The sequence below is a fragment of the Carcharodon carcharias genome, chromosome 11 (genome assembly GCF_017639515.1).
Source record: "Carcharodon carcharias isolate sCarCar2 chromosome 11, sCarCar2.pri, whole genome shotgun sequence".
In the NCBI taxonomy this organism is placed as follows: Eukaryota; Metazoa; Chordata; class Chondrichthyes; order Lamniformes; family Lamnidae; genus Carcharodon; species Carcharodon carcharias.
This window is the reverse complement of record NC_054477.1, coordinates 6,079,752-6,105,361: the sequence shown is the minus strand read 5'-3', so window position 1 is coordinate 6,105,361 and position 25,610 is coordinate 6,079,752. Positions and strand designations below refer to the sequence as shown.

Genomic DNA, 25,610 nt, shown 5'->3' with positions numbered 1-25,610 from the left:
AAACTTAGCCAGGTGCCCCCAGTTCCTTCATCTAGATCATTAATGTATAAAGTGAAAATTTGTGGTCCCAACACTGACCCCTGCGGAACTCCACTAATCACCGGCCGCCATCCTGAGAAGGACCCCCTTATGCCCACTCTCTGCCCCCTGCCAGACAGCCAATCTTCTATCCATGCTAGTACCTTGCCTCTAACACCATGGGCTCTTATCTTACTGAGCAGCCTCCTGTGCGGCACCTTGTCAAAGGCCTTCTGGAAGTCCAAGTAGATAACATCCATTGGCTCTCCTTTGTCTAACCTACTTGTTACCTCCTCAAAGAATTCTAACAGATTTGTCAGGCATGACCTCCCCTTGATGAAACCATGCTGACTTTGCCCTATTTTACCATGCACTTCCAAGTATTCTGAAATCTCATCCTTAATAATGGACTCTAAAATCTTACCAACGACCGAGGTCAGGCGAATCCACCTGTAATGTCCTGACTTTTGCCTCACTCCCTTCTTAAACAGGGGGGTTACATTAGCAATTTTCCAGTCCTCTGGGACCCTCCCTGACTCCAGTGATTCCTGAAAGATCACCACTAACGCCTCCACTATCACTTCAGCTATCTCCTTCAGAACTCTGTGGTGTAATCCATCTGGTCCAGGTGATTTATCCACCTTCAGACCTTTCGGTTTTCCTAGCACCTTCTCCTTGGTAATGGCCACCATACTCACCTCTGCCCCCCGACTCTCTTGAACTTTGGGGATGTTACTCGAGTCTTCCACCGTGAAGACTGACACAAAGTACCTATTCAGTTCCTCCGCCATTTCTTTGTTCCTCACTACTACTTCTCCAGCGTCATTTTCCAGCGGCCCAATGTCTACTTTTGCCTCTCTCTTACCCTTTTATATATCCTAAAAAAACTCTTGCAATCTTCTTTTATATTACTGGCTAGATTACCCTCATATTTAATCTTCTCCCTCGTTATTTCTTTTTTAGTTGTCCTCTGTTGGTCTTTGTAGGCTTCCCAATCCCCTGGTTTCCCACTGCTCTTCACCACATTGTATACTTTCTCTTTAGCTTTTATGCTGTCCCTGACTTCCCTTGTCAGCCATGGTTGCCTCGTCCTCCCTTTAGTATGCTTCTTCTTCCTAGGGATGAATTTTTGCTGTGTCTCCCAAATTACTCCCAGAAACTCCTGCCACTGTCTTTCCTGCTAGGCTCATCTCGCAGTCAATTCTGGCCAGCTCCTCCCTCATGCCTCTATAGTTGCCTTTATTCAACTGCAATACTGTTACATCTGATTCCAGCTTTTTCCTCTCAAATTGCAGGGTAAATTCTATCATATTATGGTCACTTCCTCCTAAGGGTTCCTTCACCTTAAGCTCCCTTATCAAATCTGCCTCATTACACATCACTAAATCTAGAATTGCCTGTTCCCTAGTGGGCTCCACCACAAGCTGCTCCAAAAAGCCATCTCGTAGACATTCCACAAATTCCTTTTCTTGGGATCCACTACCAAACTGATTTTTCCAGTCTACCTGCATATTGAAATCCCCCATGATCACTGTAACCTTGCCTTTCTTACACACCTTTTCTATCTCCTGGTGTATCTTGTGCCCCACATCCTGACTACTGTTCGGAGGCCTGTACATAACTCCCATTATGGTTTTTTTACCTTTGCGGTTCCTCAACGCTACTCACAGATTCTACATCATCTGACCCTACATCATTGCTTGCTATTGATTCAATTTCATTTCTTATTAACAAGGTAACCCCACCCCCTCTGCCAACCTGCCTATCTTTTCGAAAAGATATATATCCTTGGATATTTAGCTCCCAGTCCTGATCCCCTTGCAGCCATGTCTCCGTGATGCCCACCACATCATACCTGCCAATTTCAATCTGCGCCACAAGCTCATTTATCTTATTTCGTATACTGCGTGCATTCAGATACAACGCTTTCAGTCCTGTATTTCCCGTCCCCCTTTCTCATTGTCAACCCTTTATCTGATGTGCTTGAAGTTAGATTCCTAGCCCTTTCCAAACACTCTGTCCTATTTTGTGTTCTGGGGACTTTAATAGCCTCTCGTGGGCCCTCCTTTCTTTTCAGTTTTTTCACAATTTTCCATGAAGTCGAACCCCCCCCCCACCCCCCGCTACCCCACACGCGAACCTGCTGCTTTGTTTCCCATTCGTCATGCTTCTTGGAGTTTTACCCTTCCCTCCACCCCCACTTTCTAGTTTAAAGTCCTGTTGACCATCCTATTTACCCTTTTCGCTAGAACATTGGTCCCAGGTTGGTTCAGGTGGAGACCGTCCCAACGGTACAGATCCCTCCTGTTCCAATACTGATGCCAGTGCCCCATGAAATGGAACCCCTCTTTCCCACACCACTCCTTTAGCCACGTGTTTACTTCCCTTATTCTAGCGTCCCTATGCCAATTTGTACGTGGCTCGGGTAGTAATCCGGAGATAATAACCCTTGAGGACCTGTTCTTTAATTTAGTTCCTAGTTCCTGATAATCCCCAAACAGGTCCTCTTTCCTAGTCTTACCTAAGTTATTTGTCCCAATGTGGACCACAACAACTGGATCCTCCCCCTCCCTCTCCAACATCTCTCTCAGAGATGTCCCTCACCCTGGCACCAGGCAGGCAACTTACCGTGCGGGACTCTAGAATCCCCTACAACTAGCACTTGTCTTTTTGGTCCCCACTTTTGAATGGCCTCCTGTGCCACGGTGCCCTGGTCAGCTGGCTCATCCTCCCTATAGCCCTGTTCCTCATCCACACAGGGAGCAAGTACCTCGTACCTGTTGGACAAGGTCAAGAGCTGAGACTCCTCTGTTCCTGAACACAGGATCCCTCTACCTGCCTCACTTGCAGTCAGACCCTGCTGACCCTGACCACTGACCGAACTTGAGGTACTTAATCTACCGGGTGTGACCGCCTCCTGAAACAAAGCGTCCAGGTAACTCTCCCCCTCCCGGATGTGCCGCAGCGTCTGGAGCTCGGACTCCAGCTCATCAATTCTGAGCCGGAGTTCCTCCAGCAACCAACACTTGCTGCAGATGTGGTCACTGTGGCTCACAATGGGATCTGCCAGCTCCCACATCATACAGCTACAGCACTTCATGAATTACCCTATTGTAACTGAAACCCAATTGATTCACTTACGTCTTTCAGGAAGGGAACTGGCCCTGTTTATACAAGTTCAATTCCATACTACAAGGCAATTTAAAAGACCTGTTTATTTGGCATTTTTCACAACCACTGGATTTCTCAAAGCATTTTACAACAAATGAAGTACTTCTGAAATGTAGTCACCATTGTAACATGGGAAATGTAGCAGCCAATTTGCACAAAGCAAACTCCCACAAACAGCAAGGTGATAATAACCAATCCATTTTGATGTTAATTGAGGGATAAATATTGGCCAAGACACCAGGGATAATTCTCCAGCTGGCCTTCAAAATAGTGCCATGAGATCTTGAGTCCATCTTAGAGGGAAGGTGGAGCTTTGTTTAACATCTCATCCAAAAGATAACAACTCCCTTAGTACTACATTAGAGTGTCACTTTGATTTTTGTGCTCAAGTCCTGAAGCGGATCTTGAACCCAGAACCTTCTGACTCAGGTAAGAGTGCTACCAACCGAGACATGGCTGACACACAATGTACTTGAAGCAAATAGTGATTCAGCATAAATACTAGTTTATTCTGACAGGACATATCCCAAAAACAATATTTAAAAAAAAAAATCAGCCAATGACTTATTTTCAACTGAAAATATGACCAAGCACCACTGGAAGTTCATGCAATGAACAGGAATGGAATTGAATTTGACCTACTACTGGCAGTGTCTCCCAGAGTAAAGAAATTAGAAATCCTAATATTCACACTGTTTCACATGTCTATTACATCTAAATTTCCATGCTTCTAGGTTAATTAATAGCTTTCCATGTGGAACTTTATGAAAAGCCTTTTGGCACATCATATTATAGGGCTTCTAGTTGATGATAGTGGTCAAGCGGGGTCATCCCATCTGAGTGCATGCCGACTGCTGTTAACTGGTTTATTGACCTTCAGATGCTCCTTGAGCGAACTGCAGACGACCAATTCCATTATCTTACATGGATGAAGCTCAACCTTCAATTGATCTGCATTTAGTCATTTGGTAGTACAGAACTTGATAATTGCTGAAAAAAAAAGATTTTTTGGGGGGTCGAAGCTTTTCATCTTGCACTCAAGGCAATTCGTAAGAATACCAAATGGAAAGGGAACAATAATTTATACCATGTGAAGAGTGTGTTGATTGGTTGGCAAACAGATTCTGATTGGTAGAGGTGTTGCCATGCAGAATACATCAGTTGGTGATGACTAACAGTTAACTGCCAAGCATTGTTTGAAAATTTAAACCAGACAGCTTAACTCTGATTGGTCAAGGCTTGCCTTGAGGAATGAACCAGCGAATGGCCGTCGCTAATTTTGTTTAGCTGAAACAGGCGTAATGTGTGTGCATGTTCAGTCTGCAAAGAACAAGGTCTCGTGTATTAATATATGTAGCTTCCAGTGCACACAAATGCACCACACTGCGAGCCCGAATGACAACCTTAAATTGGTTGTCAACGTAATTCTTAGCATTTTGTAGATTATTTAGCAAATGTTTTTCAATCGCAGAATCAAATCTAATATTGAACACGGTTTTGAGTTCTGCAAGCATGGGCTGGTTGGCTACAGTCTGTACCTTGCACGTTGCAAACAGCGGAAGGAAGGGACATGCTGTTTGATACGATCTGCCAGTCTCTGGGACATATGGCCTACATACCTAGCACCATACCGGCTCTGAAATACCTATATATACACACCATATTACTCATTTATGTGACAGGCAGAATGTCTTTTAGGCTTGAAGGCAGCATCCTGTTACAGGCGAATACCACTCATGTTGCTACTGCATAGTAGCAGCGTGAAATAGCTAGCTTCACACATTGCTCAAATTTTTTGAGCTCTCTTTTCTTCCCAGGGTAATCTGAGGTAGACTGGGCACTTTTCAGGGGTAAAAGACAGCCTTAGGCCCACTCATGAGTTTGCATGATCTGACCAGGGTAGCCATTAATCTTGCAGGATGCCTCTGATGCACCCTATTTCAGCTTCAAGCTTGCATGGTGAGCAAATGGCTTAGGCCCTGTTTATTAAGATGCCAATAAGGCCAATCTTATAGTGTGTGGAGCCATAAGAATCTCAATGTGTATACTGACCAGTGAAGGTAGACTTGTGGTAGACCATGATAAAGAGCCCCCTGGCAGACTTTTCCACTAGTATGACTATACCAGTTTAAAAAGGCGAATTTCAGCACAGGATGGAACCCATTAAGATGTGCAAGGAAATTATTACATGCAGCTGCAGATTTAAATATAGCAAACATATCATCCACACATTGGAAATATGCGAGGGGTAGGAGGTTGGGTGTCATTCTATCAAAGACACGTTTCTCATGGAACCCAACAAAGATGTCTGCGAGAGCTGGGCCTGGAGGAGATCCCATGGCAACACCACCTATTTGAACACACATGGTGCTATTGAAACTGAACTCGACTGTGCGAGTTCCCAAGTTCATAAGTTCAATGAATACTGATTCACGCAATGAGATAGGTCTACATCGCCATGATATAGCGCTGCAGCGCAAATATCTATGACTTCCTGAAGTGGAACATTGGTGAATATGCTAGCAATGTCAAATGAGCACATGGACACAGCATTGCTATCGATATGTAAGTCCTGTATGGTCTTTGCAAATGTCAAGCAATCCTTCACCATGTATGTGGAAAACTCGCCTAACCATTTGGCTAATTCATGTTGTGCAGAACCAGTCATAGATAAGATAGGGCGTAAAAGTACATCACTTATGTGTCTTGAGAGCGGAGGCAGCGAGCCACGAGGATGAACCCTGTCATATATATCACGCGGCAGCTCACTGAACTTACAGAAGTCCAGCAAGCACTTTTTTTTAAGCTTGCTTTCGAGCAGGGCAGTCCAGTCATGTTGAGCGGATATGAATTTGGACACGTCATTAAGAATGGCGTGCATTTTGTTCATTTAGTCACGCATGTTAAAGGATAACTATTCCCGTTCCTTTGTCAGGTTTATTGATGTGTATGTCTGGGTTGGTCTTAAGTCCTCGTAACGCTGTAGGACATTCGCATCGCATGTGAAAATCAGACAGGTCGTTTGGAATCCTGCAATATGCATACGTTAGATCAGTTAGGCACGCTTTCAAGAATTCAGCACCTTCAGTGAATGTTGGTTTGTGGTGGGATATTTGGGAGCAGAGGAGTTCCAGCTCAGCAAATCCCTCTTCCTGTTGGATTTGGAATAAAGGAACACCAAAATTGAAACAATGTGCAAGAACAAACCCCTCGCTTTCTGAGAGTACATGGTCAGAGAGATTTGTTACGTGTTTAATGGCGTCATTAATTGCCAAACCACTTCTGCTTAAGGGTATTTATAGTGCGGATGTGTTTCAAACGGGTACTGTTTACTGGTGTTTATTGCAGCAAAATGGCAACATGAACAGATCAAAGCAAAAATTAAAGAAATTTGCACACCTCAGGCCGAGGGCAGCGTAGGGCATGGCCTAACTTAGTAACCCCTATTACTAATCTGTTCAAGCACATCTCGCATAAACGCTTGCTTGATTGTGGGACTGTGTCTCACTTTAGCATTATCATTATCAATAAAGCGCATGGGATTGGGGATAGCGTATTGAGATGGATAGAAAACTGTCTGGCATACAAGAAACAAGGAGTAGGAATAAATGGGTCTTTTTGCGAATGGCAGGCATGTGGGGTACCACAGGGATCAGTGCTGGGACCCCAGCTATTCACAATATGTATTAATGATTTAGATGAGGGAACTAAATGTAATATCTCCAAATTTGCAGATGACACAAAGCTGGGTGGGAGGGTGAGCTGTGAGGAAGGTGCAGAGATGCTTCATTGTGATTTGGACAAGCTGAGTGAGTGGGCAAATGCATGGCAGTTGCAGTATAATGTGGATAAATGTGAGGTTATCCACTTTGGTAGCAAAAACAGGAAGGCAAGTTATCTGAATGGCTATAAATTGAGAGAGGGAAGTGTGCAATGAGGCCTGAGTGTCCTCATACACCAGTCACTGAAGGTAAGTATGCAGGTGCAGCAAGTGGTAAAGAAGGCAAATGGTATGTTGGCCTTTATAGCCAGGGGATTAGAGTACAGGAGCAGGGATGTCTTGCTGCAATTATACAGGGCTTTGGTGAGACCACGCCTGGAATATTGTGTGCAGTTTTGGCCTCCTTATCTGAGGAAGGATGCTCTTGCTATAGAGGGAGTGCAGTGAGGGTTTACCAGACTGATTCCTGGGATGGCGGGACCATGATCTTATTGAATGGCAGAGCAGGCTTGAAGGGATGAGTGAGCTACACCTGCTCCTAGTTTGTAATTTCTGTAAATATTTAAATAAGAAAAGAGTTAACAAATTGAATGTTGGTCCTATAGAAAGTGAGACTGTGGAATTAGTAATGGAAAAATAAGGAGATGGCAGATGAATTAAACAGGTATTTTGCAAAGATCTCCACTGTGGAGGATATTAGTAACATCCCAGAAATAGCTGTAAATCAGGAATTGGAAGGAGGGAAGAACTCAGGAAAATTACAAATCACCAGGGAAGTGGTACTTAGCGAATTGTTGGAGCTGAGGGCTGACAAATGCCCAGGACGTGATGCACTTCATCCTCAAGTCTTAAAAGGAGTAGCTCATGAGATAGTTGATGTGAATGTGGGGTTGAGGTTATTTTCAGATCAGCCGTGATCTTATTGAATGGCAGAGCAGGTATGAGGGGCCAAGTGGCCTACTCCTGCTCCTGATTCATATGTTGGTTTTAATTTTCCAAAATTCCCCAGATACATTAGTTTGGGAAAATAGCAAATGTAACTCCTTTATTCAAAAAGGGAGAGAGAGAGAGAGAGAGAGAGAGAGAGACAGACAGAAAGCAGGAGATGACAGGCCAATTAGCTTAACATCTGTCATAGGGAAAACGTTAGAAGCTATTATTAAAAATGTTATGAAAGAGCACTTAGAAAAATTCATGGCAATCAGGCAGAGTCAACAGGTTTTGTGAAAGAGAAATCATGTTTAACCAATTTGTTGGAGCTCTCTGAAGGAGTCACATGTTGTGGGTAAAGGGGCACCAATGGATATGCTGCATGCAGTTGGGTCTGTCTATATGTGATTTAATTACATTTGGACTCAAGTGGACTGCAAGATTAAATCATCAAAAGGAGCTAGGTGCTTGACATGCTAATGAGTAAACATGGATACTGGCTTAGCATGCAAGATGTGAAGGGAATTTGCATTTTTAAATGACTGAAAGGATATTTGAATTTCAAAAGGGATCCTAGTCTGTTTACACCTAGCCAGATAAGCAAGGCTAAGGAATGTGTTTATTTTTTCCAAAAGTTACTGACAATATATAGTAACAACATGAAAGTTTTTATATCATGAGGGAGATACAGTATCAAAGACGTATGGAACAACAGAATTCACATTAAAAAGAGAGAAACATATATAAAAGGAGAATGAAAGGCTGTGTGTCAGAAGGCGGCCATGTAAGATTTAACGTGAGTGTGTGAAATAGCCTTAATGAAACCACCAGCATTTGTGCATAAGTCTGTTGTCTTATGGAGCTGGATTTGAGGAAACACCATTTGGAATTTCACTGTCCAGGGTATTGTGTTAACTTGCTGAGCCTGTTTTAAATCTAAAACCTATTTCGGACCGTTGCCTTCAAAGGGAGTGTAACTGGGAGTCAGGTTAATAAGGAATTTGTAGTAGTAATTGTAGTCTTATGTAAGTGCTTGACATCTTATATTTTGTTAATAAATATTTTAATTTTTTAAAATCCAAAGGTTTTGGTGGATTTATTACTTCTGAATTCAGTGCTCGCATCTCGTAATAAATATCGTTATGTTCCTTCTGTTGGGTTGCTTTGCTCAGCAAACAAGATTGCACACCTATCTACTGGTGAGTGAGTTGGTAAACAATATACTGCAGGGGCAGAGACCAATGTAAGATGAAGCACATGCTATTCATTAACACAAGTAACAGAGTACTAACACGTGTGCTTCTCAAATCACACCTTATTCTAAAAATACTGATTGACATTGTAACCCACGCTACAGAGCTATTGGGTAATGCAATCACGTTGTTAATTTGCTCACATTCTCTTAAAGGTGTATTGTACCTTGGATTACCAAAAATACAAAATCGTTGTGATAGCGCACAAACAAGTTTCCCACGTGGATTTGGTCTGCCTGGCAGACATCATCTGCCATATCATAACAGTAGGCATAAATGGGTGTTTTTCTTATTGGCAGGAGGTAACAAGTGGTCTTGCACAGGGATCAATGCTGGGGCCTCAACTTTTACAATTTATAGAAATTATTTTGATGAAGGAACCGAAGGTATGGTTGCTAAATTTGCTGATGACACAAAGATAGGTAGGAGAGCAAGTTGTGAAGAGGACGTAAGGAGTCTGGAAAGGGATATTGATAGATTAAGTGAGTGGGCAAATATCAAGCAGATGGAAAATAATGTGGGAAAATGTGAATTTGTCCACTTTAGCAGGAAGAATAGAAAAGCAGTATAGTTTTTAAATGGAGAGAGATTACAGAACTCTACAGTACAGAGGGATCCAGGTGTTCTGGTTCATGAATTACAAAAAGTCAGCATGCAGGTCCAGCAAATGATTAGATCCTGAGGGAAATTAATAGGGTGGATGCTAAGAGGATGTTTTCCCCTGTGAGTGAGTGAGTGAGAGAGTCAGAGAGAGAGAGACTAAAACTAGGGGAGGGTCTCCCATTTAAGACAGAGATGAATTATATTTTTCCTCTCGAGAGTTGTTGGTCTGTGGAATTTTCTTCTCTAAAGAGCAGTGGAGGCAGGGTCATTGAATATTTTTAAGGCTGAGTTAGGTAGATTCTTGACTGACAAGGAAATCAAAGGTGTGGGGTAGACAGGAAAGCGAAGTTGAGGCCACAATCAGATCAGCCATGATCTTATGAAATGGCATGGCAGGCTCAAGAAGTACGTTCAGCACTCTGGGATAAACACTATCCATTCATGGGGGATTTACTTATTTTCAGCCATTATCATTATAAATTTCATTGATTTTTCTTTAGATATCTTGGATATTTTGAAACATTAAGATAAAAGCAAAACACTGCGGATGCTGGAAATCCAAAACAAAAATAAAAATACCTGGAAAAACTCAGCAGGTCTGGCAGCATCTACGGAGAGGAACACAGTTAATGTTTCGAGTCTGTATGACTCTTCAACAGAACAATCAACATTTTGAAACATGTTCAACTTGATCATGTTATTCCAGATTCCACTTGTTTAAAATGAAAGAAAATAGTGTATTTTGTTCACATGTACTTTCCATGTTAGAGATTACAGTCAACAAGATTTCAGTCTTCCTCCCTTGCTAGGTAGCATAGCTGGAGGTGACTGCCCCTATGCAAACATATGTGTAAAGGAAACATTAAAATGCTGAAACAAAAACAGAAAGTGCTGGAATAACTCAGCAGGTCTGGCAGCAGCTATGGAGAGAGAAACAGAGTTAACGTTTCGAGTCCATATGACTCTTAGAGCTCCTCCAGCACTTTGTTTTTGTTTCAGGTTTACAGCATCCGCAGTATTTTGCTTTTATATTAAAATGCTGAATTCATTAGTAATTCATCGCTAACCTACTGAGAACATAGCTCTGCGTGTATACTGAAGAGGGAGAAAGAGGAAATACCCAAAGCCTGTAAATTTAAATCAGCAACATGCAAAAACAAACTGTGGCCATCCCAGGATAGTTGGATATACTGCAACATCAGAAGGTTGAACACTCCCACCTTCCCTGCACAGAGTCTAGTTTAAGTCAGCATTTAAAACATTTTTACTGAGAAGCCAGGAAAGAGAAAAATGTCACGAGAAGGGAACCTGGAAGCCTGCCTGCTACGGAAATGACTCATGACTGCAGAAAAGTCAGACAATAAACATTAGAAAGTCACACTGTCAACCAGTAGTTCAGAAGCTCATTCCCACCAATATTCAGCTTCACACAATCAACTCAATATGCTGACTGCAACAGTATTCTTGAGGCTGTAAGTTTATAATTTGCTAGGCTATATAACAGAACCTGCTAGGTCTACACGTGGACATAAACAAGGGCAAAAAAAAAAGGGTCAGTTTCCACTGCTCATCACTCCCATCAGACTGCCAACAATTACATCAACTGAAAGACTGAAAAGTCTGGGGCATTTTTCTTTCAAAAAACAAAATGACCAAGGCATGATCCAACAGAAGTTTTTTAAATTATGGAAGGGTTAATAGGGTAGATGAAGAAAAGCTGGTTAAACTTATGGGGAATCCAAACTAGGGGCCATGAATACAAGGTAGTGACTGCCAATAAATGCAATAAGAAATTTAAAGAAACTTCTTTACCTAGGGAGTGGCGAGAACACAGAAACATGCTAGAGCCATCCAGTGACGGCTTCTGAAGCTGCTAGCCCAGAGGACTGGCAGCTCTGAAGCCTCAGCATCAGCAGCCAGGAGAGGTGGGCACTACTGATGCAGCTAGAAGACCTCGGAGATGCCTTCAGGATAAATAAATAAAGGGCTGAGGGTGAGAGGGGTAAACGCTCCGGCAGGATGGTGTGCAGGGGAGCCACAGAGTCTGCCTTCCCTGCCCACTGCCCCCCCTTTTCAGACCATGGAGCCTCTGGTTGGCACACAAGGCCATCTTCCTCTTTAAGGCCCTAATTGGGGTCTTTAATTTTACAAACTGGCTGTCAACCTCCATGGGTTGGGGCGGCCAATCCACACCCTGCCCAATGCTAGGAATCTTACCCAGCATTACAGCATCAGGAAGCCATCTCAAACCAGCTCCCTGCTATCTTACTGGACCCCAACCCTGGTCCAAACCCCCACAGGCCCCACGACTATTTATAAAGCTCAGAATTCCATATGCCTGATTAACTACTTTCTCAACCTGCCCTGCAACCTTCAACAATTTGTGTGCAATTACACCCAGCTCCCTCTGTTCCTGTACCCCCTTTAGACTGCAGCCTTTATTTTATATTATCTCTTCCCATTCTTCCTACTAAAATATAGCATTTCAGACTTCTCTGCATTAAACTTCACCTATCACACGTCTGCCCATTTCACCAGCTTGTCTATACCCTGTTGAAGTCTCTCACTATGCTCCTCATTGTTCACAATATTTCTAAGTTTTGTGTCATCAGCAAATTTTGATGTGCCCTGCACATCCAAGTCTAAATCATTAATATAAATCAAGAAAAGCAGTCATCCTAGTGCCAACCCCTGGGGAACACCACTGTATACATTCCTCTAGTCCACAAAAACAACTGTTCACCACTACTCTCCATTTCCTCTCACTTGGCCAATTTTGTATCCATGATGTTACTGTCTTTTTTATTCCGTGGGCCTTGATTTTGCTGACGAGCCTGTTTCATGGCCTTTTGGAAGCCCATGTACACCACATCAACTGCATTATCCTCACCAACCCTCCATTACCTCTGCAAAAAACTATCAGATTAGTTAAACATGATTATCCCATTACAAATCTGTGCTGGTTCTCTTCAATTAACCCACATTTGTCCAAACAACTTTTAATTTTGTCCCAGATTATTATTTCTAACCAAAGTTAAATTGACTGGTCTATAACTGCTGTTTTTTTCCTTTACACCCTTCTTTGAACAAGGGTGTAATATTTCCAATTCTCAGATACAGGGAAGGTGCAGTGTCAAAGGAGGATTGGAAGATTATGGCAAGGCTCTCTGCACTGCTAGATCAATTGTTAATTTTAAAAATCAGACTGATAGATTTTATTTTTAAATCAGTGCATTAAGGGATTTGGGACAAATCCAGGTATGTTGTTAGATCACAGATCAGCCATGATCTCATTGCAGGGAGGAACAGGCTTAAGGGGCAAAATGGTCTCCTCCTGTTCCTATGTTTCACAGCTTTCTTAGAGTTTGCTTGGAGAGACTCCTGGCCCCTTATGAATAGAGGGCCCCTCTCCTTTTGTCCAACACCTGCATCAAAAGTTTCCAGTGCTGTACTTGAGAACCTTGGAGTCCACTCTCCCCATGTTATGCCATCCCTGGATCCTCCTTGGTTCAAATTGACTTCTACAATGACTTCCAGCACCTGCGCCAGCCAAAATGCAATTCCCGTCTTTCAGACTGGCTTTAAGTCGTGCAGGTTAGTTTAATCTCATGCTAATCTCTCACAATTTTGCACCCAGTGTTCAGACATGCAGCCACTCAGCAACATGCTCCGCTCTGGTTGCACACTGCCTGAAGTGAGCAGGGAGCATGAAGTTTGCAGGTTGCATGCACTAGAAGCAAATGGGCACAGGTTAATCACACATTGTGATTCCTACTCCCTTTTCAGTCACTATTGAAATTTACCCCCAAAGTCTCCAGAACTAAAATTCTGGTGATATCCTTTCACTGCTCCACTCAGGGAAACCTCAATCACTGGCCCTCCTCTCTACAACTGCCATGTCAGGATGGCTCCCCAGTGCTGTCCCCTATTCTGCTGCAAATGCTAAGCATTGCATTTATTCAGATATTAATTTCTGCATTCCTGGATATGGCATAAACTCAATATATGCAATTTTGTTTTGTGGATTTATTGAACTTTGCATTTCAGAGCCTCTGTCACAACAGCACTGCTGTCTGCTGATAAATTCATGCCACCCATCTCCTTTACAGGCAAGTAAATGTTGATTGGTTGCACATCAAATGCAGCTCCTAATCATGTTCCAGTCACACACTAAAAGGGTGGGTGAGCCTCTTACGTTCAAAAGGAAATCGCACAAAAGGAAGTTCCTATTACAATTTTACTATTACTTAACATCAGTGTTTAACATGACCACAGGAAGAATTTCAATGTTTGTAGTTCATATTTACAATGGAGTCAGTGTACTTCCCCAATGCAGTCCCATTAATTAAAGTGGCTTTTCTGTCTTTCTCATTAAAGTCACTAAAGCCCTTATATTTTCATTGCATTGCAAGAGACAAGGGCTCGCAAGGAGACACAACCTACAAGCAGGCTATTCCAAGATTTCCTGTGGTACTGTGTTGCCAATCCCCATTAAGTCGAATAAGATTGATGTCCCTATGTTTGACACCACCAGAGCCAACTCTGGGACATCCATGAAAAGTAAGAAGTCGGGAGTTTGACTCCTTTTAATTAATCAGGAGCCCACTGCTGTTATCTGCTACCAACTGCACATCAGTTAAAAAGAAGTGCCATGAGAAAGACTTCTGCCTTGTTTTGTAATCACAAAACTATAAATCATGTAGATGCTAAGTTCCTACTTCATGATACCAAATGAAAGACCCAAAAGGCTTTCAGAGCGAAACTATATTTAGTAAACACCATGTGATTATTCCAGGGAAGTGGAAGGTAAGAGAAAAAGTGATGTTGTAACCTTATCTTTGTCACTTTAGTAATGAGCCCTATTGATAATCTCCAATAGAATGAAGTTTAAATTGTTTACATTAAAAATCCGCAATAGAGTTTTTTTTTAAATTCTCCACTCCGAGGTTGTGTGGTGCAGTTCCACAGTGTTTTGCATCTTTTCAGTATCTCACCCATTCTTTATGCACAAGTCTGGACAAAAACAAAAAATAATCTGCTGAATTTTAGACAAAACACAAGTTTTGTCTTGTCCTCGACTGCTGGCCACAAGTGCAGTGTTCAGCAGCAGAAATGGTGAAGGATATTTTCAAACCTTAATCTAAAGTTGCTGAGGTCAATTGCATCACTCCTACTGCCAGTCCAGCTAATTCATCATAAATCAGAATTGAATCTGCAGTCTTCTGGTCTGAATGAGTCAGCAATGCACAACCCGTTATAGCATTTAAAAAGGTAGAGTCACTCTTATTTACCTTCTAAGGTATACAGGCAGGGACAACAACAGCAATTATAACAACAGCAACTTGCATCTAAACAGAGTCTTTAACATAGCTAAATGTCCCAAATTGCTTCACAGCGGTGTTATCAAACAAAATTTGATACCTAGGCACGTAAAAATACAGACTTGCACTTATATCACCATTTCACGACCACTGGATGTCTCAGCTAATGAAATTCTTTAAGTGTAGTTACAGTTATAATGTAGGAATCATGGCAGCCAATTTGCACACAGCAAGGTCCCACAAACATCATGACCAGATAATCTGTTTTTGTGATGTTGATTGAGGGATAAATATTGCCAGGACATCTAGGATAATTCCCTCACTCTTCTTCTAAATAGTGCCGTGGATATTTTAAATCCATCCAAGAGGGCAGAAGGCATAACGTCACATGCAAAAGTTGGCACAGTGCTCCCTCAGTACCACACCAGAGCCTTAGCCTTGATTTTTGTACTCAAGTCCTGCAGTGGGACCTGAACCCACAAGCTTCTGACTCAGAAGTGAGATGCTACCCACTGAGACAATGGGGAGATATGAGATAAAGAAATATTAGTACATGAAACAAAAAACTTGGTCAAAGAAGTAGATTTAAAGCAATGTCTTAAAGGAGGAGCGCGAGACAGCATGCACAAGGAGGAGAGGAGTTAAAGGTATGGCCGCCAATGGTGGAGTAATGAAAATCAAGGATATGCAAGAGACCAGAATAGGAATGCAGAGATCATGAGAGGGATGTGGGGCAGGAGAAGCTAGAGGTGGGAGGAGGCAAGGCCATATAGGGATTTGAACACAAGGATAAAAATATAAAAAATTGAGACACTGACTCCTGTAGCAATGTAGATCAGCAAGCACAGGGGTGATGAGGATTGGGATTTAGTGCAAGTTAGAATACTGGCAGCAGAGTTTTGGATGAGCTCAAGTTTATAGAGACTTAGAAAAACAACAAATATCTACTCAGCCAGGGATGGCACACAGTTCAAGAAGACTTATACGTAAAAAAAGTAGTAAAGTGGTTCCAGATCAACTACCAGGACAAACTGGCTCTAAAATTCGTTAAAACAATGAGCTTCCATTGAGGTGGGGTCAAAGAATTTCCTATGGTACTTGTAATGAAGTTGAATCAGCAATTTAGTAACATTGAAAAACAATTTTAATATAAATGTCTTGAATGAAGCATGGAATAGACCTTCTCCAAAGCCATATTAACAATAAAAGGCCACAGTTTGATCCATGATCTATCCTGAGTTAGCTCATCCAGAGCTGCCTGGTTGTCCGTGTATTGCTGACTGGCACCAAGGTCCAAAACTACATGTTGAGGGATCTACTGAAGCTTTGTGCAGTTGTTGCCAAGGTCACTGGCTAGTCCTGCATTTATTGCCCATCCCTAATTGCCCTTGCTCAGAGGGCATTTAAGAATCAACCATTTGCTGTGGGTCTGGAGTCACATGTAGGCTAGACCAGGTAAGGACAGCAGATTTTCTTTCCTAAAGAACATTAATGACCCAGATGGGTTTTTACAAAAATTTACAACAATTTCCTTATTATCAGAATTCTTAATTTCAGATTTGTATTGAATTCAAACCATCTGCCATGGTGGGATTCAAACCCAGGTCCCCATTGCTTTACCCTGGGTCTCTGGAACAAAAAGTGGTGACAATACCAATATGCCACCGCCTCCAACATACCAAGGGGTTGCAACAACCTGAGGGATCATGCAATGTATGTATCAGAAAATGTTTAGGTGCAAATGTAGTTGCAATCTTTTCCTTAAGTGGATTGAGACACCCTAGAGTGTCATGTACTATGTTTAACCAAATTGATGCCTTCAGCACTATGTGAACAGCCACATCTGAATTGTACTGTGAATGCACCTTTGCAAGTTTTATGAATAAAATATATTTTTGGGAAAAATGGATTAAAGAACAGTTCCTGCTCCTTTCAACTAACTATTTAGTGGCTCTTGTTGCATGATATGCACGCCAGTGTGAGACAAGAACAGAATTGTGCACAGTTGCAACGTCTCTGTTTCCCCAACCACACAATGGTTGAAGTTATCCAATTAGTCCCACTCCCCTGCTCTTTGCTCAGTGCCCTACATGGGTTCACAAAAGTCAGTTAAGTATTCACAGCCTTACCTGAGTGGACTGTATGACTGTCAGGTCGTTAATGCAAGAGAAACCTGCACCCATAGCAGAACGCAGCCCTGCTGTACCAAACTTCATTCTGCAGCACAGGCGATCACGCAGTTCCTTCTTCTTCCCATCTTGCAGCAACTTCTCAATCTCAGCTTTAGTCTTAGGATTCTGGGGACAAGAAAAGATATTTTCAAATAAACTTATTGATAAGTACAAAATAGCAAAAGGCCGGTTGCTGCAAACTCTTTTTCACTCGCCCAACAATTAATAAACTAGGTTCTTTGCCTGATTACTACAGCTACATGAGTATAGCTATGAGTATACTACATGAACCATCAGTGAGCTAAAGACGTGTTAGACGATCTTTAAAAAAAATGGCTTAAATTGGTCAAAGTGTCCAGGATGCTTTGTTTAGCATTTTTGGCTCTCTAGTGAATGTAGTTTCCAAAACACCTTTGTTCGTTGACAGATAACGATAAAAACTCAGATCAAGAACTGGCCCATCCCGATAAGAGACTAGCTGCTCAAATGCCATGTACCATAAAATAATGATTGGCCTACACTAAAGTACAATAAATAAAGCTTATCAAACAGAGTTGGAGGCTGAAAATATTGGAAGCAGAGTAAAGTCTTCAAAACATGACCACAGCAAGTGTGCAACCATATATTATGTAATCAACAGTAAAGAACAGAACCAGTTTCCCACTTCCCCACCCACCCCACCCCCCAAACCCTCAGTGGTCAGGAGCCACACAGTCATGCAGTCAGTCTGGAACTGGTCACTCTAGGCCTCAGAGAGCGACTGTGCTGTTGTCTTGGGCAGGGAGGGAAGACAGAATTCTTTCGGGTGATCAAGAGCCACACAGGAAACCGAGAGAGCAGCAAGTGATAACCAGGCCTGGGAACGCAGACTGAGTGACCGCTTTGCGGAACACCTGCGGTCTGTCCGCAAGCATGACCCAGACCTCCCTGTCGCTTGCCATTTCAATACACCACCCTGCTCTCATGCTCACATGTCCGTCCTTGGCCTGCTGCAATGTTCCAGTGAAGCTCAACGCAAACTGGAGGAATAGCACCTCATCTTCCGATTAGGCACTTTACAGCCTTCCGGACTTAACATTGAGTTCAACAACTTCAGATCATGAACTCTCTCCTCCATCCTCGCCCCCTTTCTGCTCCCCTTTATTCTAATAATTATAATTTTTTAAAAATATTTTTCTTTTCCCACCTATTTCTATTTTAAAATTTATTTCCATCCATTGTTCTATCTCCACCTTTTAGCCTATTTCAATCCCTTCCCCCCACCCCACACCCAATAGGGCCATCTGTCACCTGCTTATCCTGCTTTCTACCCTTAATGTCATCATTAGCACATCCTTTCGCTAATATCACCACCGTCAACACCCCTTTGTCCTTTTGTCTATGACATCTTTGGCAATCTCTCCTTTGCCTCCATCTATCACTGGCCCTCTAACCAGCTTCACCTGTTCCACCACCCCTTAAACAGCTTATATATTTCACCTCATTTCTATTTCTCTTTAGTTCTGATGAAGAGTCATATGGACTCAAAACTTTAACTCTGTCTTCCTCTCCACAAATGCTGTCAGACCTGCTGAGTTTTTCCAATTATTTTTGTTTGATTTCCAGCATCCTCAATATTCGGCTTTTATCTGGGAACCAGGTTATGTTATTTGCAACACAAAAACAGAATTACCTGGAAAAACTCAGCAGGTCTGGCAGCATCGGTGGAGAAGAAAAGAGTTGACGTTTCGAGTCCTCATGACCCTTCGACAGAACTTGAGTTCGAGTCCAAGAAAGAGTTGAAATATAAGCTGGTTTAAGGTGTTCGGGGGAAGAGAGAGAGAGAGAGAGAGAGAGAGAAAAAGAGAATTGGAGGGGGGTGGTGTGGTTGTAGGCAAAAGCGGTAATAGAAGCAGATCATCAAAAGATGTCATAAACAACAGGACAAAAGAACACATAGGTGTTAAAGTTAGTGATATTATCTAAATGAATGTGCTGATTAAGAATGGATGGTAGGGCACTCAAGGTATAGCTCTAGTGGGGGTGGGGGGAGCATAAAAGATTTAAAATATTTAAAAATAATGGAAATAGGTGGGAAAAGAAAAATCTATATAATTTATTGGAAAGAAAAAACAAAAGGAAGGGGGAAACAGAAAGGGGGTGGGGATGGAGGAGGGAGCTCAAGACCTAAAGTTGTTGAATTCAATATTCAGTCCGGAAGACTGTAAAGTGCCTAGTTGGAAGATGAGGTGTTGTTCCTCCAGTTTGCATTGGGCTTCACTGGAACAATGCAGCAAGCCAAGGACAGACATGTGGGCAAGAGAGCAGGGTGGAGTGTTAAAATGGCAAGCAACAGGGAGGTTTGGGTCATTCTTGCGGACAGACCGCAGGTGTTCTGCAAAGCAGTCGCCCAGTTTATGTTTGGTCTCTCCAATGTAGAGACCACCACACTGGGAGCAATGAATGCAGTAGACTAAGTTGGGGGAGATGCAAGTGAAATGCTGCTTCACTTGAAAAGAGTGTTTGGGCCCTTGGACAGTGAGGAGAGAGGAAGTGAAGGGGCAGGTGTTGCATCTTTTGCGTGGGCATGGGGTGGTGCCATAGGAGGGGGTTGAGGAGTAGGGGGTGATGGAGGAGTGGACCAGGGTGTCCCGGAGGGAGCGATCCCTACGGAATGCCGATAGGGGGGGTGAAGGGAAGATGTGTTTGGTGGTGGCATCATGCTGGAGTTGGCGGAAATGGCGGAGGATGATCCTTTGAAGTGGAGGCTGGTGGGGTGATAAGTGAGGACCAGGGGGACCCTATCATGTTTCTGGGAGGGAGGAGAAGGCGTGAGGGCGGATGCGCGGGAGATGGGCCGGACAAGGTCGAGGGCCCTGTCAACGACCGTGGGTGGAAAACCTCGGTTAAGGAAGAAGGAGGACATGTCAGAGGAACTGTTTTTGAAGGTAGCATCATCGGAACAGATGCGACGGAGGCGGACTCGAACTCAAAGTTCTGTCGAAGGGTCACGAGGACTCGAAACGTCAACTCTTTTCTTCCCCGCCGATGCTGCCAGACCTGCTGAGTTTTTCCAGGTAATTCTGTTTTTGTTTTGGATTTCCAGCATCCGCAGTTTTTTTGTTTTTATCTCTGTGTTTAATTGACTGCCACTGCTCTTCAAGAAATGCCTACCTCCTTGAAGAAGTTCTCTGCAACAAGATTTCTGTACCTCTCTTTTGCCTTGCTCACCCTTCATTGCTTTCCATTTCCCTCCTGGTGTTTGACAAGGTGTTTAATAAAACCCGCTTTCACAGCCATATCTCCTTTCTCAGTGACTGTCTCCGTCTCCGACTTACCCCAAGTGGATTTCAACTGGAATTCCACCCCTCATGTTTCGAACCCACCCAGGATTACAGGTATCTTCGGGACATAAAACGTTTCTCGGACTGCTGTTCCTGTCACATTCTGAGATCCACACTCAGTGCCATGCGCTGCCATATGAACACACCCGACCTCTCCCTCCAGCAGCACCGCCGTACCCTTTTTCAAAGCTGCGTGTGCCCCCAGTTTCATTTTATTCTTCGGCTCATCCGACGCCTCAACAAGAAACTTTTTCTCTATCTCTCAAGTGCTAAGGAACGCAAGCTCCAACAACTCATCAACACCAACACCCATCTAGGACCCTCCACCCCTGCCTGTCCCTCCGTCCCCACCCCATCTTCCAATCCCAGCCCCAGCCGTGTATTCACTATACCCCCTGACCTTCCCCTCTCCGATGCTGAACGTTCAGTGCTCAGCAAAGGACTTAGTTTCATACCCTTACGCCCTCACCTCAATGAATTTCGGGCTTGACATGATGCTGAACTCTTCCTCCGCCGTCTTCGTCTCCAGGCTCACTTTTTTGGGCAGGAGTCCTCTCCCCGTTCAACGGATCCTTTCACCCACCTCCAATATTCTCCCTCCACCTGGACCCCTCCCTCTGGATTCTTACCTTCTCTTGATCTTTTCATTGAGAACATTCGGCGCGACATTAGTCGTCTTAGGCACATTACAGCCTTCCAGACTGAATATTGAACTCAACAACTTTATGTCTTGAGCTCCCCCCTCCATCCCCACCCCCTTTCTGTTTCCCCCTTCCTTTTGTTTTTTTTTCCAATAAATTATATAGATTTTTCTTTTCCCACCTATTTCCATTATTTTTAAATATTTTAAATCTTTTATGCTCCCCCCACCCCCACAAGAGCTATACCTTGAGTGCCCTACCATCCATGCTTAATTAGCACATTCATTTAGATAATATCACCAACTTTAACACCTATGTGTTCTTTTGTTCTATTGTTGGTGACATCTTTTGATGATCTGCTTCTATCACTGCTTTTGCCTACAACCACACCACCCCCCTCCACTTCTCTCTCTCTCTCTCTCTCTCTCTCTCTCTCTCCCCCCCCCCCCCCCCCACCCCCCAACACCTTAAACCAGCTTATATTTCAACTCTTTCTTGGACTCGAACTCAAGTTCTGTTGAAGGGTCATGAGGACTCGAAACGTCAACTCTTTTCTTCTCCACCGATGCTGCCAGACCTGCTGAGTTTTTCCAGGTAATTCTGTTTTTGTTTTGGATTTCCAGCATCCGCAGTTTTTTTGTTTTTATCTCTATGTTATTTGCATGTTATCTTGTCATTTAAATACTAATACATAATAGTTATATAAAATCTAATGCTGTTATTAGTTAACGCAAATAAAGCTTTTTGTTTAAAAAAAAAAACCACTCAGGCTAGAATCATGAATGAATTACTGCCATCTAACTAATAATCTTCTGTTGCAACAGCTACCATGGGGAAATCCACTAAAATCATGTCCCTGATTCAACCAAGCCAGTTCCTGGGTTTAATCTCTGGTCTGTGCTGTAATCCAGTCTCACTGAACTCTTGATTTTGGGGTTACAAACCCAGTACCATAACCACTTGGCTATTTAGGCCAAGCCCCAGTCTCACTGAAGGTGCCATAAACTGCTGGACAGTAACCTTTGCTGGAAGTGAACACACCTGTCCCCATGCATCAGGTGAGCACTGGATCAAAATTGACTGCAATGTTCTCCAAGACCAAACAGTCAAGTCACAACTCGTTTTCTACTACATTAAGAGAGGAGAGGCAAGTAATGTCCATGGGATTTCACCTGAACAAGAGCTGTCCCTTCATGCAAGGGTGTGGGGGAGGAGAAAGGCAAAAAGGTGACAAAATTGGACAAAGAACATGTTACTAAGCTGAAATAAAAGCAAAATACTAGATATTGTACATCAGAAATAAAAACAACAAGCTAGAAACACTCTGCAGGTCTGGCAGCATCAGTAGAGAGAAGAAGAGAGTTAACATTTTGAGTCGAATATGATTCCTCTTCAGAGTGGTGGGAGCCTACTAGGCTGGTAGCATAGGGACCTGAGTTTCCAAGGCATTGCCCAAGTGAACATTTAATGAGGCTAGGCAGTTGGTATTAGATAAAGATTCCTTCGAGAGAGAATTCCAGTCAAAGGTTTGCTACACAGTGGTCAAGATGATAACCCTATCTAAACAGCAGTCTATAAAGGCGTATTACTGCTTTGGAAAATGTGCAGGTCGGATAATTATCTGGAGATAATTTCTCTGTCCTGGAGCATCTACAATATCCTTATCTAAATTTAAAAACAAGCGCATATCACATCTACAGCAGCTTTTATTTTGCAATTGAAGTTCCTATTTTATGAATTGGTGTGAAGTAGCCATTTAATTAGCCTGTTTTCCACCCTTACATAGGACCATGATTCTAGATGCTCCAAAGCTGAGCTGGTACAGAGTTTATAACTGAACAAACCAGAAGGTTTGTAAACCCGAGCTCACCCAAAACTCTGCTGCCCATATCCTAACTTGCATCAAGTCCTGTTCATCAATCATCCTCTGCTTGCTGCAAAATATTGCATACCAATCCAGCAACACTTCAATTTTAAAACGATCAATGTTTTCAGATCTCTCCATAGTCTTGCAACTGTGCATGCTCCCCCCGACCCCTACCTCTCACCTCCCTCCTCCAGCCTGGCAACCCTCCAGGATCTCTAAGCTTCTTCAATTCTGCCTTCTTGCATATAGGTGATTTTAGCCCTCAGCTGCCCACGCCCCAAGCTCTGGGATTCGTAATGCAAAAGCAATATACTGCAGATGCTGGAAATCTGAAATTACAAAACAGAAAATGCTGGACAGACTCTGCAGGTCAGGCAGCATCTGTGGAGAGAGAAATAGAGTTAATGTTTCAGGTTGATGACAACTCTTCACAGGTCATCATTAGCCTGAAACATCAACTTTGTTTCTCTCTCCACAGATGTTGCCTGACCTGCTGAGTATTTCCAGCATTTTCTGTTATTTATTTATTCTCCATCTCTCCTTCTTTCTTTAGGTCACTCCTCTTTAACCAAGCTTTTGGTCACCTGTCCTATTATCTCTGTGGCTTGGTGTTGCATTTTGTCTCACAACAAGCCTGTGAAGCTCTGCGGGATTTTACTATGTTAAAGACACTTTTAAAAACAAATTGTCCGTTCTGTTGAAGGGTCATGAGGACTCGAAACGTCAACTCTTTTCTTCTCCACCGATGCTGCCAGACCTGCTGAGTTTTTCCAGGTAATTCTGTTTTTGTTGTTGGTTCCATCAAAGGCCTGTGGAAAGTCAGCTGATCTCAATCTGGAAATAGGGGTCTTGGTGTCTTTGGACTAGAGGTGGGCAGGGAGCAAGTTCAGGGTTGCTAAGCACTAATAAACAACTTTGACAAACAACACAAACATGTGGATCAAAGCAAAATACTGCAGATGCTGGAAATCTGAAATAAAAACAGAAAATGCTAGAAAAATTCAGCAGGTCTGGCAGCATCTGTGGAGAGAGGAACAGAGTTAATGTTTCAAGTTAGTATGACTCTTCTTTCATCTGAAGTGTTTGATTTCCATTTGTCTCTTACACTCTGTTCACCTTCATTGCTTTCCATTTCCATCTTAGTGTTTGATAAGGTGTTTACCAAAACTCACTTCCACAGTCATATTTCCTTCCACAGCGACTGTCTCCATCTCAGATTTACCCCATGTTGATTCCAGCTACAGTTCCATCCCCCATGTTTCGAATCCACCCAGGATTACAGGTACCTCCAGGACATACAACATTCCACAGACTGCTGTTCTCACCACATCCCAAGATCCACACATGGTGCCATGCGCCGCCATATGTACATACTTTACCTCTCTCTCCAGTGACACTGGCTCACCCTATCTCTATCTCAAAGCTGTCCTTGTCCCCAGTTTCATTTTATTTTTCGTCTCATCCGACGCCCTGAAAAGAAACTTGGTCTCTTCCTTTCTGGTATTGAGGAATGTAAGCTCCAACAACTTATTGATACCAACACCCATCCAGGACCCTCCACCCCTTCCCATCCCTCTGACCCCATCCCTTTTAATTCTAGTCCTTGCTGTATATTCACCATACCCTGACCTTCCCCTCTCTGATGCTGAATGTTTATGCTCAGCAAAGGACTCAGTTTCATTCCCTTACCTCAATGAATTTCGGACTCGGCACGATGCTGAACTCTTCCTTCTTCTATCGCCTTCATCTCTGTGCTCGCTTCTTTAGGCAGGAGCTCTTCCCCTGCCCCATTCAACCGTTCCTTTCACCCGCCTCCAGTATTCTCCCTCCACCTGGACACCTCCCTCTGGCCTCTTACTTGTTCTTGATCTTTTCATTGACAACTGTCAGCATGGCATCGGCCATCTTAATTTCTCTGCTCCTCTCACCCACTCCAACCTGTCTCTTTCTGAACTTGCTACACTCCATTCTCTCAGGTCCAACCTGACTTTGTTATTAAACCTGTCAACAAGGGGGTTGCTGTTGCTGTTGCTGTCTGGTGTACTGACCTCTACCTTGGAGAGGCTGAACGCCAACACTCAGGCACTTATTCCTACCTCCCCCAAGCCATGATCCCACCACCAAACATCAAGCCATTGTTTCCAGAACTGTCACTCAACTGTCATCTCCTCCAGAGATCTTCCCTCCACAGCTTCCAACCTCAGTCTCCCAAACCCACACAGCCCACTTCTGCCTTCTTCCTAAAATCCACAAACAGGACTGTCCTGGTAGACCCATCATGTCAGCATGTTCCTGCCCCACAGAACTAATTTCTTCCTATCTAGACTCCATTCTCTCCCCTTGTCCAGTTTCTTCTCACCTACGTTCCAGATTCTGCTGATGCCCTACATCATATCAACAATGTCCAGTTTCCAGGCCCTAACTGCCTCCTCTTCACCAAGGACATGCAACCCCTCTGCACCTCCAACACCCACCAAGATGGTATGAGGGCTCTCCTCTTGTTCCCTGTACGGAGGTCCGAACAATCCCCATCCACTACCACCCTCTTCCGCCTGACTGAATTTGTTTTCTCACTCTACAATTTCTCCTTT

The 25,610-nt window shown here is 43.2% G+C and overlaps 1 protein-coding gene across 2 annotated transcripts in view; it reads right to left on the bottom strand.

Moving 5' to 3' along the window:
- Positions 1–25,610, bottom strand: part of pgm2l1 (phosphoglucomutase 2-like 1) — a 122,513-nt gene that overhangs the window by 78,937 nt on the left and 17,966 nt on the right. For both annotated transcript variants that reach the window (XM_041199923.1, XM_041199924.1), the window contains exon 2: positions 17,147–17,314. In XM_041199923.1, coding sequence (XP_041055857.1) covers positions 17,147–17,314 — 168 coding nt within the window. The remainder of the gene's footprint in view (positions 1–17,146; positions 17,315–25,610) is intronic.